General features: G+C 44.5%; 2 protein-coding genes across 6 annotated transcripts in view; one reads left to right on the top strand and one right to left on the bottom strand.

Moving 5' to 3' along the window:
• LOC125686397 (chromodomain-helicase-DNA-binding protein 1-like) overlaps window positions 1-20,055 on the bottom strand; it is a 192,325-nt gene that overhangs the window by 12,672 nt on the left and 159,598 nt on the right. For all 5 annotated transcript variants that reach the window (XM_048930325.1, XM_048930320.1, XM_048930321.1 and 2 more), the window contains 5 exons: window positions 8,907-9,003; window positions 8,733-8,828; window positions 3,441-3,617; window positions 3,100-3,260; window positions 1,790-1,831 (listed from right to left, as the gene is read on the bottom strand). In XM_048930325.1, coding sequence (XP_048786282.1) covers window positions 1,790-1,831; window positions 3,100-3,260; window positions 3,441-3,617; window positions 8,733-8,828; window positions 8,907-9,003 — 573 coding nt within the window. The remainder of the gene's footprint in view (window positions 1-1,789; window positions 1,832-3,099; window positions 3,261-3,440; window positions 3,618-8,732; window positions 8,829-8,906; window positions 9,004-20,055) is intronic.
• Window positions 13,112-20,055, top strand: part of LOC125686441 (uncharacterized) — a 52,514-nt gene continuing 45,570 nt past the window's right edge. Inside the window, exon 1 of the mRNA XM_048930419.1 lies at window positions 13,112-13,368. Coding sequence (XP_048786376.1) covers window positions 13,203-13,368 — 166 coding nt within the window. The 5' untranslated portion in view covers window positions 13,112-13,202. The remainder of the gene's footprint in view (window positions 13,369-20,055) is intronic.

The following is a 20,055-nucleotide window of genomic DNA, read 5'->3' as shown; positions in this document are numbered from 1 at the left end:
TTCCCAGTCTCTCTGGATGGCAGCATCACTCTCTGGTATATCCACCACTCCTTCCAATTTTATGTCATCTGATGATGTGCTGAGGGCACACTTTGCCCCAATGTCCAGATTCATTAATGAAATTGTCTAACAGGACTGGACCCAGTATTGACTCCTGGGGTACACCACTAGTTACTACTGACCACTACCCTCTGGCCCTGGCCATTCAGCCAGGTTTCAAACCACTTCACTGTCAGCCCATCCAGTGATGGTCACTTCAGCAGCTTGTCTATGAGGATCATGTGGGGGACAGTGTCAAGTGTTCTCCTCTCATCCATCAGGCCAGTCATTTCATCACAGAAGGTTATCAGGTTAGTCAAACATAACTATCCCTTGGTGAAACCATGTTGGCTACTCCTGATGACTTTCTTGTCCTTTGTGTGCCTGGAAATAGTTTCCAGGATTAGCTGTTCCATCACCTTTCCCATGCACAGAGGGGATGCTTACTGGCCAATAGTTCCCTGGGTCCTCCTTCTTTATAGAGTCATAGAATGGCTTGGGTTGGAAGGGACCTCAAGGATCATCAAGTTTCAACCGCCCTGCCACAGACAGGATTGCCAGCTGCTAGATCACATACTAGATCAGATTGCCCAGGGTCCCATCCAACCTGGCCTTAAACACCTCCAAGGACAGGGCATCCACCACCTCTCCAAGCAACCTGTTCCAGTGCCTCATCACTGCTTCAGTAAAAAACTTCCCCCAACACCTAATCTGTAGTTTAAAACCATTCCCCCTTGTCCTATCACTATCTACCCTTGTAAAAAGTTGATTTTCCTCATGTTTATAAACTCCCTTTAAAGAGTGGAAGGCCGCAATGAGGTCTCTCCCCAGCCTTCTCTTTTCCAGGCTGAAAAAGCACAGTTCCTTCAGCCTATCTTCATAGGAGAGGTGCTCCAGCCCTTGGATCCACATCTTTCCTGTGTTGGAGACCCCAGACTTGGGGCCTCATGAGTGCAGAGGAGGGGGAGACAATCACCTCCCTTGCCACCCCTCTTCTGATGAAACCCAGGATACCACTGGCCTTCCAGGCTGCAAGCACACACTGGTGGCTCATGTTAAGTTTTTCATCAACCAGGACCCCTAAGTCCTTCTCAGCAGGGCTACTCTCAAGGAGTTATCCCAGTTTGTATACATATCTGGGATTACTTCAACCCAAGTGCAAAACCTTGCGCTTTGCTTTGTTGAACCTCCTTGGAGAGAAACAAATGTCACTCCTGTCTTCAGGTACTTCTCCCAGTCATCATGATAGAGCAAAGATTATCAAGAGTGGCCCTGTAATGACATCTGCCAGTTCCTTCAGCACTGGTGGGTGCACCTCATCAGGGCCCACGGACATGCAAATTCTCAATTTGCTTAAGTATTCTCTGACCAGATCATCTCCCACTAAGGGTACATTTTCCTTCCTCCAGGTCTCTGGAACTTGGGATTCCTGAGGGTCAATCTTGCTGGTAATGACTGAGGTAAAGAAAGGCATTCAGTACCTCAACCTTTTCCCTATCCCATTTAACTAGGTTCCCAATCTCATTCAGGAATGGACCAAAATTTTCCCAAGTCTTCCTTTTGTCACCTATGTATTTATCAATTATTCCCTTCAGACTTTGAAATTAGAGAATTGATCATGTAAGTTAACATTCACCAACACTTGCTATGCTGTGTAAATTTTTGATCCATGCAGTTAAAAGCAGCTATAGAAAAGAATACACAAAATAAGATTCCAATTTGCTATGCAAATATAATCAGATAAGTTTACCTTTCAAGTGGGCCACCAAATTTCTTGTAACTCTTGATAAATCTAGTAATAGAAAATAATTCTGCAGTTAAAAATATATGCTTAACTATACTAGGTTTAAAATGTATTTGTAAAGTGTTAGTAAAATACTATATGGACAATGCAAAGAAATAAGAACTAGAGAGACTAGGTCAGATTATTATATCAATTAAGCCACATTTAAATCCAGAGTTCTATTTGGCTTAATAACTGATGCAAATAAAACAATAGATGATAGAATTTATTTCAAAGGTTACTTTACTAGTTTCATGAGACAAAGGATTCAGCAACACAATGTGTCTATTCATAGAAATCATATGTGGATTTACAGCGAATAGACAATTCAGACATTGTGTTAGGCTTCATATAATAAAGAGGAGCAGTCTGTAATTTTGAGGTGATTTTAAGATTTAGGAAAACATAGTAACAAAGATAAAGGAATGTTGCTGCCCTCAGAAGAAATGCATAAGTAATTGAATGAGGGAAAGAAACTAGAAATATCCAGGAAGGAGAGGGAATGAAATTTAAAAAAAATTATACATATTTTTTAACTCAACAATCAAGAACCCAAGTTACTAGTGCAAGCAGGAGAATACCCCTTGACAAAAACAGCAAACTACTGTGTTGCCAGATAAAATGGAAAGGGGACAAGACTCTTAAAAAGTTATTCATACAATGAAAAATATTTTATAAGCATTGCAGTATTTTACAGAAACATTATAGAAGAAAATAGCATTTCACAAACCAAAGTAAAACAAAACAATTTCTCCTCCTTCAATCAAAATACGGTATTTTTAGCACTTTATATTGATGGGACCAGCTGTATAGATTCACTCATCACAATAGTGTTTTTTTTTTAGTTTTACAATGCATTATATAACAATAATTACAGTGGCAAGAAGTTTAAAAGAAAATTATTTTAGCCTTTTATAGGTATTTTCACAAAGATGTGTGTATCCTTTCTTCAACTAGTTTTTAGGTAAAATGATGGGAAGGTCACGTTTTTTTTAATAAAAGCATGCTCACTGAAACAATTGCTTTTAAAATCACTGTCTTCAGGGGATGCAGGAAGAATAACACATTAAATATTGGGAAAAAAAAAAAAAAATTCAACTCAATTTTATAGCACACCTAAATGGGTACAAACTACAAAAAGGAAAGCTTTAAATGCCTAGAATAAAAATTTTCAACTAAGGTCAAGAAAGATAAACTTGTTTTCCACATTTTCAAACTCAAGATGATAAAATAAATTGCTTTGTCCCATTAAGCACACACATCCCCACACATCTTACCGTCTAATCTCTGCATCACTAAATCCTTTAATGATTTCACGGGGAATAGTTCGTGGTCGTCCACGTTTTTTTGGTCGTTTTCTTTCTGAGATGGAATCACTATCAGATCCAGAATATCTTCTGCTTCTACTGCATCTCCCTTCATTTCCGTTAAAGCTGATCTGGAATTTCAGAGTAACTAGTTCAAAGCTACGTGACTAAAACATTTTATTTATGTGTTACCTAGAGCATAAAAAATATTTGGGGGGGAAAACACACAAAAACCACACAACACAAAAGTACAAGCCAAAACATCAGCAAGTAAGTATCAAAGAAAAAAATTAGTCAAAACCCAGAGATACCTGTTTTGCACAGTTTCTCATTCTTGGAAGCATATATATTTCTTCAAGTTCTTTTTGTCTTTCCTCTTCTTCTATTCGTCGCCACTGAACTTCTGGAATGATTTCTTCCCAGTTTCTTAGATTTTGTTCTGGTTCCAACTCAATGTCATCTTCATCCATATTGGAAAAGTTAGCTACCTTATGTTTTGGAACATAAGTATTTTCACCAAATAGATACATGATTTTATTTAAACAAGGACTCAGTAAATATCATTTTAGGAAAATAGTTTGGAATGGCATATTTTATTTATGTAAAAATTATGTATGCATATTAAATACTTCAGGAAGCAATATCTCTAATGAAAGTATTTTTCATATATGAAACATACGTTCCATGCAAGATAGCCGAATATAAAGATGAGGATCTTTTTTCTTTTAAAAGTTAATTAATATAGAAACACTATGAAATACCTTCTCAATAGCTGTGCAATTGTTGTTTAATTTCCTTCAAAGCAGGGCTAACTGCATTTGAATGCTCAAGTTAACATAAAATTCTATGTTATTATGTAGAACTAACCAAACATTAATAAACTGTGGAAACCACAGTATGTTGCAAATTAATAATCAGCAGGAAGGTGATTTAGTAATCTGATCTAAAGCAAAGTCCTTCCCTGCTTTAAATAAAAACAAACAAAATCACACACAAGCAAACAAAAACAATCACAAGATAAAAACACACACTTCGGTCCCACTATAATATTTTATGTGTTATCCAGTTAAGCACTTCTGATCATTCTCTGAAGCAATCAGCAGGCATGTTCTGCAGTGGAACATGGGATCGTGGTATGCGAGGGATGTCTGGAAATCAAGGAGACTCCAGGGTGAGGAGAGAGTCACCAAGAGACCCTACCCCTCATGAGAGTAGCTGAGGAGGCATGGGCAGGACCAGGAGCAGCAGCCTAACACATCCACACATAGAAAGGCAGCCCCCAGGAAGCACTAGCAACTAGCATAGGCAAACAGCATAGTATGACAATTTCCAGGGCAGTTTGCCCAGGAAGAGCAGCAGGCAGCCTGCTCACAGGCTCTCATCCCGATGGGAACGCAACATGGTGGGCTGCAAGCAATACAGGAAACTCTTGGGGTTCATCAATGATAACTTCCTGGTACAAATATTAAACGTACCAACCGGAGGTGAAGCAACACTGGACCTAGTGTTCATAAATGCAAAAATTAGAGAGGTTAAGATCAGAGACAGCAGGAGCTGTAGTGACCATGCCCTAGTAGAGTTCACGATCTTGAGGAATATGGGCCTGGCAAATAACAGTCAAGAGCCTGAACTTCAAAAGAGTTAATTTACAGCTGTTTAAGGAATTATTGGATGAGATAGAAAATTGTCCTTAGGGACTCAGGAAAGGAACAGAACTGGCAGCTCTTTAAGGACACCTTTCTGAGAACGCAAGAGCTCTTCATCCCCCAGCATAAGAAATCAAGCAGAGAAGGCAGGAAATTGGTATGGCTGAACAAGGACCTGCAGCCTGGGAAAAATACAGGGATGCCATCCAGATGTGCAGAGATAGGATCAGGAAAGCCAAGATGCACGTGCAACTGAACTTGGCAAGGGATGTAAAAAATAACAAAAAGGTATTCTATAAGTACATTAGTCAGAAGAGAAAGGCCAAAGAAAACATACCCCTCTGATAAATGAGAAGGGAAAACTTGCTACAACAGACACAGAGAAGGCTGAGGAACTCATTCTTCACTGGTAGTTGGATTTCCACATCTGCCATATCCCTGAACTAGTTCTAGGTGGAGGCTGGGGGAAAAAAAAAAATCCCTCCTACTGTAAGTGAAAAGCAAGTTCGAGACCACCACCTGATGAGACTGAATGTGTATGTGTTTAAGATGATCTGGATGAGGGGAGTGAGTGCACCCTCAGTCAGTTTGCACATAACACCAAGCTGTGAGGAAGCATCAATCTGACTGAGGGTAGGAAGGCCCTACAAAGGGATCTAGACAGGCTGGATAGCTGGGCTGAGGTAAATGGGATGAAGTTCAACAAGACAAAGTGTTGGGTCCTGCACTTTGGTCACAAGAACCCCATGCAACACCTGGGAGTGTTGGTCAACACTTGGCTGAACATAAGACCAGGTAGTCAAAAAGGCCAATAGCATCCTGGCTTGTATCAGAAATAGTGCTGCCAGCAGGACTAGGGAGGTGACTGTCCTCCTGTACATAACTCTGGTGAGGCTGCACCTTGTGTACCACATTCATTTTTGGGCTCCTCACTACAAGAAATAAATTGAGGCCCTGGAGTGCATCCAGAGAAGGGCAACAAAGCTGGTGAGGGGACTGGAGCACAAGTCTTACAAGGAGCAGCTGAGGGAACTGGGATAGTTTAGTCTGGAGGAGACCCAGGGGAGATTGTCTTGCTCTCTACAATTCCCTGAAAGGAGGTTGTGGCAAGGTAGGGGTTGGCCTCTTCTCCCAGGTAACAGTGACAGCACAAGAGGGAATGGCCTCAAGTTGTGGGAGGAGAGAATCAGGTTGGATATTAGGAAAAACTTATTCTCCTAAAGAATGGTCAGGCACTGGAACAGGCTACCCAGGGAGGTGGTGGAGTCCCAGGAGATGTTTGAGAAATATGTAGAGGTGGTACTAAGGAACATGGTTTAGAAAGCAATATTGGTGGTAGGTAGACAGGTGGACTAGATGATCTTAAAGATCATTTCCAACCTTAATGATTCTATGAAATCTATGGAACCCAATGACATGTATCCATGACGTATATCCCCAGATCCTGAGGGAACTGGCTGACATGGTTGTCAAACCACTCTGTCATATTTGAGAAGTCATTGCTCAGAGGTGAAGTTGCCAAGAGATTGGAAAAGGGAAACGTTACTCCCATTTTTAAAAAAGAGAGAAATAAAGACCCAGGGAACTAGAGGCCAGTGAGCCTCACTTCTGTGCCTGGGAAGATTGTGCTGCAGCTCTTCCTAGGAGATTTAGTAAAGCACATGCAAGACAAGGATATGATCCATGGCAGTCAGCACATCTTCACCAAGGGCAGTTCATACCTGACCAATCTGGTGGCCTTCCATGATGGAATGACAGCATTGATGGACAAAGGAAGGGCAACTGATGTAATCTACCTAGGCTACTGCAAGGTGTTTGACATAGTCCTACACCGTATTCTTATATCTAAATTGGAGAAATATGGATTTGAAGGTTGGACTGTTCAGTGAATAAGGAATTAGCTGGATGGTCACACTCAACAGACTGGTCAAGGGCTCTACGTCCAGGTGGAGGCCAGTGACAAGCAATGGCCCCTAGGGGACTAGAAGAGGGGAGATTTAGATTAAATATTAGGAGTAAATTATTCACTCAGAGGGTGGTGATTGAGTGAAACAGGTTGCTGAGAAAAGTAGTGGATGCCCCACTGGAGGTGTTCAAGGCTAGGTTGGATGGATTCCACAGTGGAAGGAAGGGATGCCATTCAGAGGGACCTCAACAGACTTGAAAGGTGGGCCTGGGTGAATCTAATGAGGTTCAACAAAGCAAAGTGCAAGGTTCTGCACTTGGGCCAGAGGAATCCCAGGCATATATACAGACTGGAAGGAGCAGTCCTTGAGAGCAGCCCTGCAGAGAAGGACCTGGGGGTCCTGGTGGATGAAAAACTTAACATGAGCCAGCAGTGTGCTCTTGCAGCTTGGAAAGCAAATGGTATCCTGGGCTCTATCAGAAGAGGGGTGGCCAGCAGGGACAGGGAGGTGATTGTCCCTCTCTAATCTGCCCTTGTGAGGCCCCATCTGGAGTACTGTGTCCAGGTCTGGAGCCCCCAGTACAAAAAAGACAGGGAGCTGTTGGAGAGGGTCCAGAGGAGGGCCACGAAGATGATCAGAGGGCTGGAGCACCTCCCCTACAAAGACAGGCTGAAGGAGCTGGGCTTGTTCAGCCTGGAGAAAAGAAGGCTGCGGGGTGACCTCATTGCAGCCTTTCAATACCTAAAGGGAGCCTACGAACAGGAGGGGAGTCAACTCTTTGAAAGGGTAGATAACAGCAGGACAAGGGGAAATGTTTGAAGTTGAGGGAGGGAAGATTTAGGTTGGATGTCAGGGGGAAGTTCTTTACAGAGAGAGTGGTGAGGTGCTGGAACAGCTGCCCAGAGAGGTTGTGGATGCCCTGTCCCTGGAGGTGTTCAAGGCCAGGTTGGATGGGGCCCTGGGCAGCCTGGTCTAGTATTAAATGGGGAGGTTGGTGGCTCTGCATGTGGCAGGGGGGTTAGAGCTTCATGATCCTTGAGGTCCCTTCCAACCCTGGCCATTCTGTGATTCTGTGATTCCTGAGCAGCCTGATCTAGTGGGTGGCAAACCTGTTCACAGCAGGGAGGTTGGAACTAGATGATCTTTCAAGTCCCTTCCAACCCAAGATATTCTATGATTCTTTGATCTGGCATTCAAGTTTGAATGGAATTTAACTTGAAATTTCTAAAAGGTCATCAACAAAGGAATCCAAACTTCATTCTGTTTTCAGAAGCACTACAGTTGTTTAACAATGTAAACTATTAAATGAAGAACAGCCCTACCCAGTATTCTAATAATTAAATCAAAGACTAATGTATATGTAAATCTCTTTTGTATTTTGTTAGTAGAACACATTATGTATTTTTATGAGGGCTGCTCCAAAAGTAATGCCTCCTATTTCATTATGTTGGCCCACGATATCATAGGCAGATGCTGGTAGTATGGCAGTAGAGGTTGAACCTTCTCACCAATACCCGCGGTGTCTGACATGGAAGTGCCTATGAAGCAAAGGTGTGTCACTGAATTCCTCCATGTGGAATAAATAGCACACATTGACATTCATTGATGCTTGCTGAACATTGACGGAGACCAAATAGTGGATGTAAGCACGGTGAGACGGAGGGTGGTGTGTTTCAGTAGCGATAACAGCAACAGTGGGTCACCCCCCTATCATGCAGATATTATTTTTTTTCCCATCGCTGGTGAAAATGCATGCCTAATTGGTGGTGACTATGTTGAAAAATAGCATTTTGTAGCTGAGAATTGTGCTCTTTTGCTTTTGTTGTAATTTGCATGAAAATAAATAGGAGGCATTACTTTTGGAGCAATCGACATAGATGTTTGCACTGGTGGTAACTACCCATATAGGTGAAAAAACATTCTATGTAACAGAGTTGACTTATTGTGGCATTTGTTTCACAGGAATAAATAAAGGTAAATAACAATAGTAATTAACATTCATACAGAAAAAAAGTATAATTACGGGAGGATGAAAGGAACAGAGCAATACCTTGAACTGTGAAAGTAACTCATCTCCTACAGTTAATGGGCCTGACTCATTTTCTCGAGTTTCAGCCCTCTTCAGGATTTCATCTATATCCATCTCCTGAAACAGAAGTTGTTTCTCTTTACAACAAAGTACTTAACACAGTTTTGGTTTGTACATATGTATTGTTCCATTTACCTGAGGCTCCTCTTCCTCCCCTTCAGGTTCTTTAAAAAGTTCCTCAGCACCAAACTTCAAAATTGCTGATAACTCTTCCTTATTAAAAGGTGTTGAGCTGAAATACAGAAAGTTTCAGAAAAAAACAGATTCTTAGAGATTTTTTTCAAATTACTATAATCATGATACTATTATCATGAGTCAATTGAGCTTTCTACTGATTGTTAAATATAAGCTATATTTAATATGCACATCAGATGCCTCAAAAGTACTGTCTCCTATTTATTTCTAAGGAAACTACAGCAACAAAGAGCACAATAACACTATTTAATAGATGACATTCTCAGCTACAAAACACTAGTGTTTAACTTAGCCACCACCATTAGCTGTACATTCTTGCTAGAGATGAACAAGAGTCCACATCCCATGCTCGTAAAAATCTGCACCAGCGGAGATGACTCACTGTTTTACAGCTGCTATGATGGCATAATCGCTAAGAAAATGTTGCCCACACAGTCCATCTTTCATCTGTCTAAATAGATGCAAGTGAGAAGGTGCCAAATGTGGACTATACTGTGAGTGTCATTAGCAATGTGGTTCAGGGTCTTCAAACTGGTGTGGGGCCCAATGTTACAGCAAGAGTGGTGTTGGTCTCTCCTTACAGGTGTCAGGTGACAGGATGAAGGGAAATGCTCTCAAGTTGTGCCAGGGGAGGTTTAGGTTGGATATCAGGAAAAACTTATTTACAGAAAGGGTGGTTAAGCATGGGAATAGGCTCCCCAGGGAGGTGGTTGAATCACCATCCTGAATGTATTTAAAAACAGTTTGGATGTGGTGCTCAGGGACATGATTTAGTGGAGGGTTGTTAGGGTAGTATGGTCAGGTTGTGGTTGGACTTGATCACAGAATTCTAGAATCATAGAACGGTCTGGGTTGAAAGGGACCACAATGATCATCTAGTTTCAACCCCCCTGCTATGTGCAAGGTCACCAACCAGCAGACCAGGCTACCCAGAGCCACATCCAGCCTGGCCTTGAATGCCTCCAGGGATGGGGCATCCACAGCCTCCTTGGGCAACCTGTTCCAGTGGGTCACCACCCTCTGTGTGAAAAACTTTCTCCTAATATATAACCTCAACCTCCCCTGTCTCAGTTTAAAACCATTCCCCCTTGTCCTATCACTATCTACCCTCATAAACAGCCATTCCCCCTCATGTTTATATGCTCCCTTCAAGTATTGGAAGGCCACAATGAGGACTCCCAGAGCCTTCTCTTCTCCAAGCTAAACAAGCCCAGTTCCCTCAACCTTTCTTCATAGGAGAGGTGCTCCAGCCCTCTGATCATCTCAGTGGCCCTCCTCTGGACCCACTCCAAAAGCTCCATCTTTCTTGCACTGGGGACCCCAGGCCTGGATGCAGTACTCCAGATGGGGCCACACAAGAGCTGAGTAGAGGGGGACAATCACTTCCCTCTCCTTGCTGGCCACTCCTTTTTTAATGCAGCCCAGAACACAGTTGGCCCTCGTCCACCAGGACGTCCACCAGAACCAGTGGTGGAGTTGCCGTCCCTGGCAGTGTTCAAGAGGCGCCTGGATGAGGAGCTACAAGATATGGTTTAGTAGCTTGTGGTACTAATAGGAATGGGAGGGTGATTGGACTAGATGATCTTGCAGGTTGTTTCCAACCTTGCGATTCTGTGATTCTGTGACCCCCAAGTCCTTCTCCACAGGGCTGCTCTCAAAGAGATCTTCCCCAGTTTGTATAAATACCTGGGATTGCCTCCACCCAAGTGCAGCACCCTGCACTTGGCCTTATTGAACCTCATTAGGTTTTCATGGGCCTACTTCTTGAATCACCTCTTTGTCTTGTATGTGCCTTAACATAGCTTCTAGGAGGATCTGCCCCATGTTCTTCCCAGGCACAGAGGTGAGGCTCACCGGCCTGTTCCCCGGGTCTTCCTTTCTCCCTTACTTAAAAATGGGAGTAACGTTTCCCGTTTTCCAGTCACCACAGACTTCACCAGACAGCCATCATTTATCAAATGTGGTTGCTGAGCTGCTCTCCATCATATCAGCTATCTCTCTCAGAAGCCTAGGACGGATATCATCCAGCCCCATAGACTTATACACGTTCAGTTTCATGAGGAGGACTCAGACTTGTTCCACCATTACAGTGGGACAGAAACTACTCCCCACACCCTCATCTACAGGCTCATGGTCCTGGCATACATGGGAATCCTGACCACCCATAAAGACTGAGGCAAAGCACTCAATGAATACCTCAGTTTTTTCTATGTCTGAGGAAACCAGCTCCCCATTACCTTTCATCAGAGGAGGAAAACTCTCCTTGGCCTGTCTCCTCCTGACTATATACCTGTAGAACCCCTTCTTGTTATCTTTCACATACCGCACCAAGTTCAGTTCCATCTGTGCTTTGGCTTTCCTAATCCTATCTCTACACACACGGACAAAAGCCCTGTATTCCTCTCAGGCTACACAAATGTCATGGTTTTATGATTTTTGGTTATCAGTATTCTACACCATAACATCATGTAATGCACTGGGGGGTTTGACTTGTGATGCTCAAGTTCCAAATGTTTGTCCGATGGAGAAGAACTACATTTCCCCAGGAGGCTTTGCAGTCAGCGAGGAGATATAACTCTGTGCAAGGTCACCTGATCCTTCTTCTTCGCCTGCTCTTCTTCGCCTGTGCTTCTCCGTCTGCGCTTCGCCGTCTGCTTTTCTCCATCTGCTCAACTGGACTGCACTTCTCACCTCAGCGTTGTGGTGAGGCCTATCCACCTTTCAGACACACTCTCTCTCTCATTATATTTTGCTGATAATATATTTAGTAAATTAGTTTGTTCCACTTCAGATTATTGCTGCTGTTTTCAATTATTTTGGAGACCCCTGTTTCCCTTTTCCGGAGGCGCGGATCCACAGATCCCTCCTCCGCGTTGGTCACGGAACTGGGCCGAACCAGCCTGTAAACCGTTGGCATTCTTTGGTGGAGAATGCGGGCAACAGTTGCTTTCTAGCTGTTTAGACTCTCTGCTCTCAGAGAGCTTCATTGGGAAAGCTTATCTGTTCCACTGCTACTCTCTGAAAACATGACCTTGAAAACTCCAGGTGGACTTCCAATATCCTAGGATATTTGTAAACCCTGAGCTTTACTATCTTGCTTCTGTAAAAAAAAAAAAAAAAGCTTTCTCTTGTGAAACTGCCTTTTAAGGGACTGCATGCCACTGTTTCTTCTTTTCTAATGCTAAAAAAACATACTGGGCATTAATTAAGCTTGCCACCTTGCTCTATGGAGCAATAGGCATATACAATCAATTGAAAACATGGGTGGAAATATGGACCTGGCATGTTCATACAATGTGGCATACAATTCCAGAGACAGCTGTCAATTTTACAGGACTGGGGATTTTTAAGCAGGTTTCCAGTCTCTCCTTTCAATCTTTTATGCAGTTTTTGAATGATCACCTAATCGCATTGTTAATCTCCCTGAATGTATTGCTCATCATTTCACTCAGTATTAGTAATTATTATATTTTGAGGAATTCCTCCCCAAAACCAGAGAATACTGAGTGGCAGGGAGTGTGGAGAGGTCTGGGAGAGACTTTAGACAAATGGAAATCTTCAGTGTCGTGGAACTTCACTCCAGAACACCTGAAAGACTCTGAGAGCTTAAACAGCTATTTGAGATGGGAATGGTGCAGCTCAGGCAGATCTGAGGAGGCACAAATGATTTGGGGCCTGGCTAATGCTTATCGGGCCCTATTCAATACTATCCTGGAGAGAGAGAGAGCTTGTGAAATTGAAAGGGAGAGTCTCAGGGAAACAGTTCAAAACGAGCGAGAGTCTCCTGCTCCAGAGAAAAGACCTCCAATCTGAGAGAGATGCCCTCCGAATTGAGATAGACTCCCTGCAATCCAAACTCGACAATCTTCAATCTCAACAAGACACCCTCCAATCTGAGCTAGATACATAATCGAACGAGACAGGCTCCAAGTTGAGCTGGAGGATGAGAGCATTAGAACTGACCAACCTGATCAACCACAGGAGGCACCACAATTGCCGTCAGTTGCCTCTGTAAGAGGACGGAAAACGAAACGAATCTCGACTCAGTTAAAACAGAAGAAAGAGGAGGAAAGAGGTCCAGAGGAGTGGCTCCAAAGTCTAAGAGAAGCACCTCTGAGTACAGGGGAGGAGCCCTCAGTAAGACCACGGTCACCAACGCCTACGAGGGCAACAAGAAGTCCTGAAAGAGGAAGAGGTGAGCAAGATATCGTTACCACTGTTGATCGATCTCTGAAAATGAATATAATTCGAAGTCTGAGAAAAGACTTCTCACGCCACCCAAATGAGCCTATTGCTACTTGGTTACTTCGATGCTGGGACAATGGGGCCAACAGCGTGTGGCTAGATAGTAGAGAAGCTCACCAACTGGGTGGCATTGCTAGGGACTCAGCCATTGACAGAGGTATTAGTACATGCTAGAACCAGGCCTTTACCCTCTGGAAGAGGATGTTGTTAGCTGTAAGAGAAAGATACCCCTTCAAAGACGATCTGATGCCTCAGAAGAAGAAATGGGCTGATATAGAAGAAGGCATCCGTTATTTGAGAGAATATGCTGTGGTGGAAATGCTACATAGCCCCGATTTCATTCCTGATGAGCCAGACCAAGAGCATGATCCTGAGAGAGTCAGGTGTACACCAAATATGTGGTGTACATTCACAAAGACTGCACCAGAAAGGTACGCCAGTACATTTGCAGCTATGTATGGCAGAGGGGAAAGAAGACCCCTTATACATGAATTGGTTAATAAACTTCAAGACTTTGAGTTACATTTAAGCCGTCTACGAGCTTGTGTTCCAGCCATTGCAAAGCTACCTGAAACGCTGGACAGAATGGAGAACAAACAAGAAGATATCATACACAAACCATCCATAGTGCCTGATGCTGATGGATCCATGGTGGTGACAGATACATCCAATGAGGAACAGAATTCCCAAAACAGCCTACTGGAGGGGCTGATCAACTCGGTTTCCTCCCAGCCAGTGTCATCCAATGTCTCAGCTGTCAAAAGAAGATGTCCTCCTGCTCGAACAAGTGACAACAGTAAGACTACATCACGTTTCGCCTCGTGGCATTACCTACGTGACCATGGAGAAGATATGAATAAGTGGCATAAGCAAACTACTCCTGCACTTCAAGCACGGGTAAAAGAATTACAAGGCAAATCAACCACCAGGGTGAACTTCTCCAAAAAGGTGATTGCTCCAGTTGCTGCAGACAATGGAGGTAACAAATAGAGGGGCCTTGCCCCCAGCCGGGGGGGGAAAGGGATAATAGAGTATATTGGACTGTGTGGATTCGATGGCCTGGCACATCAGAATCACGGAAATATAAGGCCCTGGTGGATACTGGTGCACAGTGCACCCTAATGCCCTTGAGTCACCAATGTACAAAATCAGTTTATAATCATGGGTGACTGGGGGTTCTCAAGAGCTGACTATGTTGGAGGCCGAAATCAGCCTCACTGGTAAAGACTGGCAAAAGCACACTAGTGCGACTGGCCCAGGGGCCCCATTTGTACTTGGTATTGATTACCTCAGAAGGGGATATTTTAAGGATCCTAAAGGATATCGATGGGCCTTTGGAATAGCTGCTGCAGACACATAAGGTGTTAAGCAGTTATCTGTTTTGCCTGGCCTATCAGAAGATCCGTCTGTTGTGGGGTTTCTACGAGTCATAGAACAACAAATACCGATTGCTACAAAAACGGTGCACAGACAGCAGTACAGCACCAACAGGCATTCCTTGCTCCCCATCCATAAGTTAATTCATCAACTGGAGAATCAGGGAGTAATCAGCAAAACTTACTAACCTTTTAACAATCCCATATGGCCAGTGAGTAAAGCCAGTGGAGAATGGAGGCTGACGGTGGACTACCATGGCCTGAATGAAGCCACACCCTCATTGAGTGCTGCTGTGCCAGATATGTTAGAACTCCAGTATGAACTGGAGTCAAAAGCACCCAAACGGTATGCCACCATTGACATTGCTAATGCCTTCTTTTCCATTCCTTTGGCCAAAGAATGTAAGCCACAGTTTGCTTTCACATGGAGGGGCATTCAGTATACCTGGAACCGTTTGCCCCAGGGGTGGAAACACAGCCCGACCATTTGCCATGGGTTGATCCAAACTGTATTGGAACAGGGCAGAGCTCCTCAGCACCTGCAGTACATTGATGACATCATTGTGTGGGGCGATACAGCACAAGAAGTCTTTACAAAAGGAGAGCGAATAATCCAAATTCTTCTGAGTGCTGGTTTTGCTATTAAGCAAAGCAAAGTGAAAGGACCTGCCCAGGAGATTCAGTTCCCAGGTATAAAGTGGCAAGATGGCCGTCGTCACATCCCGACAGATGTGATCGACAAAATCACTGCCATGTCTCCACCCACTAATAAGGAAGAGACACAATCGTTTCTGGGCTTAGTGGGCTTTTGGAGAATGCATGTTCCAAACTACAGCCTCATTGTAAGCCCCCTTTATTATGTGACGTGAATGAGAAATGAGTTTACATGGGGCCCTGAGCAGCAGCAGGCTTTTGAACAGATTAAACAGGAGATAGCCCGTGCTGTGGCCCTGGGGCCAGTACGGACAGGACAGGGTATAAAGAACATCCTCTATACTGCTGCTGGAGAGAAAGGCCCCACTTGGAGTTTGTGGCAAAGAGCCTCAGGAGAGACCCGAGGCCGACCCCTGGGATTCTGGAGTCGAGCCTACAGGGGGTCAGAAGAGGGCTACACTCCAACTGAGAAGGAGATCTTAGCTGCATATGAGGGGTTCGGGCTGCTTCTGAAGTAGTCGGTACTGAAACACAGCTCCTTCTGGCACCTCGACTGCCAGTGCTGAACTGGATGTTCAAGGGAAAGGTTCCCTCCACCCATCATGCTACTGATGCCACTTGGAGTAAGTGGATTGTGTTGATTACACAGCGAGCACGGATGGGGAACGTCAGCCGTCCAGGAATCCTAGAGGTCATCATGGACTGGCCTGAAGGTAAAAAGTTTGGAACACCACCAGGAGAAGAAGTATCACGTGCTAAAGAAGCCCCACCATACATTGAACTATCAGAGAATGAAAAGAAATATGCCCTGTTTACAGATAGATCATGTCATATTGTGGGAAAGCATAGCAGATGGAAATCTGCTGTGTGGAGCCCCACACGACAAGTTGCAGAGGCCACTGAAGGGAAAGGCGAATCAAGCCAATTTGCAGAGGTAAAGGCTGTCCAACTGGCCTTAGATGTTGCTGAGCGGAAGAGGTGGCCAGCGCTCTATCTCTACACTGACTCATGGATGGTGGCAAATGCCTTATGGGGGTGGTTACAGCAGTGGGAGCAAAATAACTGGCAAAGAAAGGGTAAACCTATTTGGGCTGCTGAACTGTGGAAAGACATTGCTGCCCGAACAAAGAATATGGCTGTAAAGGTGCGCCATGCAGATGCGCATGTGCCCAAGAGTCGGGCTACTGAAGAACAGCAAAACAACCATCAGGTAGACTGAGCTGCCAAAATTGAGGTGGCTCAAATAGACATGGACTGGCAGAACAAGGGTGAATTATTTCTGGCTCGGTGGGCCCATGAGACCTCAGGCCATCAAGGGAGAGACTCAACATACAAATGGGCTAGAGACCGAGGGGTGGACTTAACTATGGATGCCATTGCACAGGTTATTCATAACTGTGAAACATGTGCCATCATCAAACAAGCCAAGAGGATGAAACCTCTCTGGGAGGAAGGGCGATGGCAAAAGTATAAATATGGGGAGGCATGGCTGGTTGATTATATCACCTTGCCACGATCTCGCAATGGTAAGCATTATGTGCTCACTATGGCGGAGGCAACCACTGGGTGGCTCGAAACATATGCAGTACCCCATGCTACCGCCCGAAACACCATACTGGGTCTCGAGAAACAACTCCTGCGGCGACATGGCACCGCAGAAAGGATTGAGTCAGATAATGGGACTCATTTCAAAAATTCTCTTGTAAATACTTGGGCCAGAGAGCATGGCATCGAGTGGATGTATCACATCCCCTATCATGCACCAGCCTCTGGTAAGATCGAATGCTACAACGGGTTGTTAAAAACCATGTTAAAAGCAATGGGTGGCGGAACATTTAAACACTGGGAAAAGCATTTGGCAAAAGCCACCTGGTTAGTCAATACCAGAGGATCTATCAGTCGTGATGGTCCTAACCAATCTAGTTCCCTACATCCCATAGAGGGAGATAAAGTCCCTGTTGTACATGTAAAGAACATGTTAGGAAAGGCAGTTTGGGTTCTTCCAGCTTCTGGAAAGGGCAAACCTCTCCGTGGTACAGTTTTTGCCCAGGGACCAGGATCCACTTGGTGGGTAATGCAAAAGAATGGGGATGTCCAATGTGTACCACAAGGAAACTTGATGCCGGGGGAGTGCAGTTACTAACTCTATGTATATGTATATAGCCATGTGTGTGTAATGCATTTTAATCATTTTTTGTTTGTATGTATATATGTATATATATATTTTTAGCATGATGTAACGATGTAGAATAAGGGGTGGAATGTCATGGTTCTATGTTTTTGTTTTTGTTTTTTGTTTTTGGGTTTCAGTATTCCACATCAAAACATCATGTAGTGTATGGGGTATTAACGTGTTAATGCCCCAATTCCAGGTACCTATCCCTGTACATTACAGAAGTCACGGGATCTGGCCCTTCCGGGTGGGGGGGGGGTGTTCTCTTGCTGCCTGGCAGTGGGTGCTGGAGGGTGGTTTCCTAGCCGTTCCAAGCTTTTCAGGTTTTACTCGGTCCCGGGAACTCTCTCTCTCATCTTGTCTGGTTTATTAATCTCAATTTCACTTTAAGTGTATTTTATTTTGTTATCTTGTATTCTGATATTATAGTAAAATAAGTTTTCCTCCATAGATTGTTGCCGCTGTTCTTTTCCTCCCTTCCTTCCTTCCCATTTTTGTGGGACTGGGGTGGGGGGGTGGGGGGGCAAAGGCCTGTTGCCCCTGTCACGGACATAGATTGATCTAGTCAACTCCGTGACACTATATTTAGTAAATTAGTTTGTTCCACCTCAGATTGCTGCCGCTGTTTTCAATTATTTTGGGGTCCTCTGTTTCCCCTTCCCAGAGGTGCAGATCCATGGATCCCTCCGCCCCGCGGGTCACGGAACCGGGCCAAAACAGCCCGTAAACCGTTGACAACAAACCTGTTTCCAATACCTGTACATTTCCCTCTTTTCCCTCAGTTTAAGATGATCTTAAGGTCTTTTCTAACCTGAGCAATTCTATGAGTCTTCTCTGGCTTGACTCTGGAAGTTCAAGCCTTCAGTTTTGTTAGCATCACAATGTAGTAATCAAAGTTGATAGTCTGTCAAGGTTACAGGAAATCTGGAAAGATCACTCATTTCCTATTCCAAAAGACAGTGCACATCACTTAACCGGCTGAGGGCTGCATCTTGAATTTTTTCTTCGAAGGGGAATTTGCATGTCACCACTCCATGAACTATCATTTTGACTCCAGCTCGTAGTGAAACCGCGTTGCATCACTGATAATGATGTGACTCAGGCAACTGTCACATTCGGCCTCATACTGGTTCAACAGGCCCTGACAAACTTTCATGCAGTGTTCTTTCTGTTCTTATGTGAGCATTAGTGGAACCCACCTGGAGTAAAGTTTATGATATTGCAACATTGCCAGTATTGCTTCCAACACAATGAAGTAGAAATTCAGCTCTGTGCACATGTAGTGGAATTCCAAGGTCACATCCTGAACCAATGGGTGAACTACAGGAGTACATGAGTGTCTGTTCAGGTGCGGCCTCACCAGTGCTGAGTACAGAGACAAAAACCAAGACAAAAACCGAGAGAGAGTGCCAGTGTGGCTGCTCCGATTATATGTCACGGGGGCAGAAAGCGTTGTGGTGAATGGACCAGAAATTTCAAAACTGGCATCCATTACCACTCATCCTGCTCTCAGGCAAAGACTGTATGCAGCCGTCCAACATAATAAAGAAAATCATTCATTGATTACATAGTTAACGGCTGCATGCCATGCAACGTGGACAAATAAAAGTGATATACCATTCAATACTGGCCTATGCTCCTCTATGGAATCACAGAATCGCAAGGTTGGAAACAACCTGCAAGATCATCTAGTCCAACCGTCCTCCCATTACCATTGCTACCACAAGCCTCTAAACCATATCTCGTAGCTCTTCATCAAGACGCCTCTTGAACACTGCCAGGGACGGCGACACCACCACCTCCCTGGGCAGGCCATTCCAGTGTCTAACCACTCTCTGAGAGAAAAAGTTTTTACTTATGTCTAACCTAAACCTCCTCTGGTACAACTTGCGGCCATTTCCTGGGGTGCTGCTTGTTGCCTGGGAGAAGAGGCCAAATCCCTCCTCATCACAACCTCCCTTCAGGAAGTTGTAGAGTGCAGTGAGGTCTCCTCTGAGCCTCCTCTTCTCCAGACTAAACAATCCCAGCTCCCTCAGCCGCTCCTCATCAGACTTGTGCTCCAGACCCCTCACCAGTTTGGCTGCCCTTCTATGGACACGTTCCAGGGCCTCAATGTCTTTTTTGTAGTGAGGGGGCCCAAAACTGAACACAGTACTCCAGGTGCGACCTCACCAGTGCTGAGTACAGAGGAATGGTTACCTCCCTGCTCCTGCTGGTCACACTATTTCTAATGCAGGCCAGGATGCCGTTGGCCTTCTTGGCCACCTGGGCACACTGTCGGCTCATGTTCAGCCAAGCATCAAAGAAGAATATACCTGTCCAGGCCACGGGCAGCCAGTTTCCCCAGAAGGATACTGTGAGAGACCATGTGAAAGGCTTTGCTGAAGTCTAGGTAGACTACATCAACAGCCTTTACGTCATCTACCAAGCTGGTCACCCAGTCGTGAAAGGAGATGAGGTTGGTCAAGCACGACCTGCCTTTCATGAACCCGTGCTGGCTGGGCCTGATCCCCTGGATGCCACGCATGTGCCGTGTGATCTCATCCAAGATTATTTGCTCCATAACTTCCCCTGGTACCGAGGTCAGGCTGACAGTGACGTGCGGAATCAAACTCGGTAACCCAAGTAAGATTACAAAGCA

Source organism: Lagopus muta, chromosome W, assembly GCF_023343835.1.
Source record: "Lagopus muta isolate bLagMut1 chromosome W, bLagMut1 primary, whole genome shotgun sequence".
Lineage (NCBI taxonomy): Eukaryota > Metazoa > Chordata > Aves > Galliformes > Phasianidae > Lagopus > Lagopus muta.
Note: the sequence above shows the minus strand (reverse complement) of the source record. Positions and strands in the feature narration are given on the sequence as shown.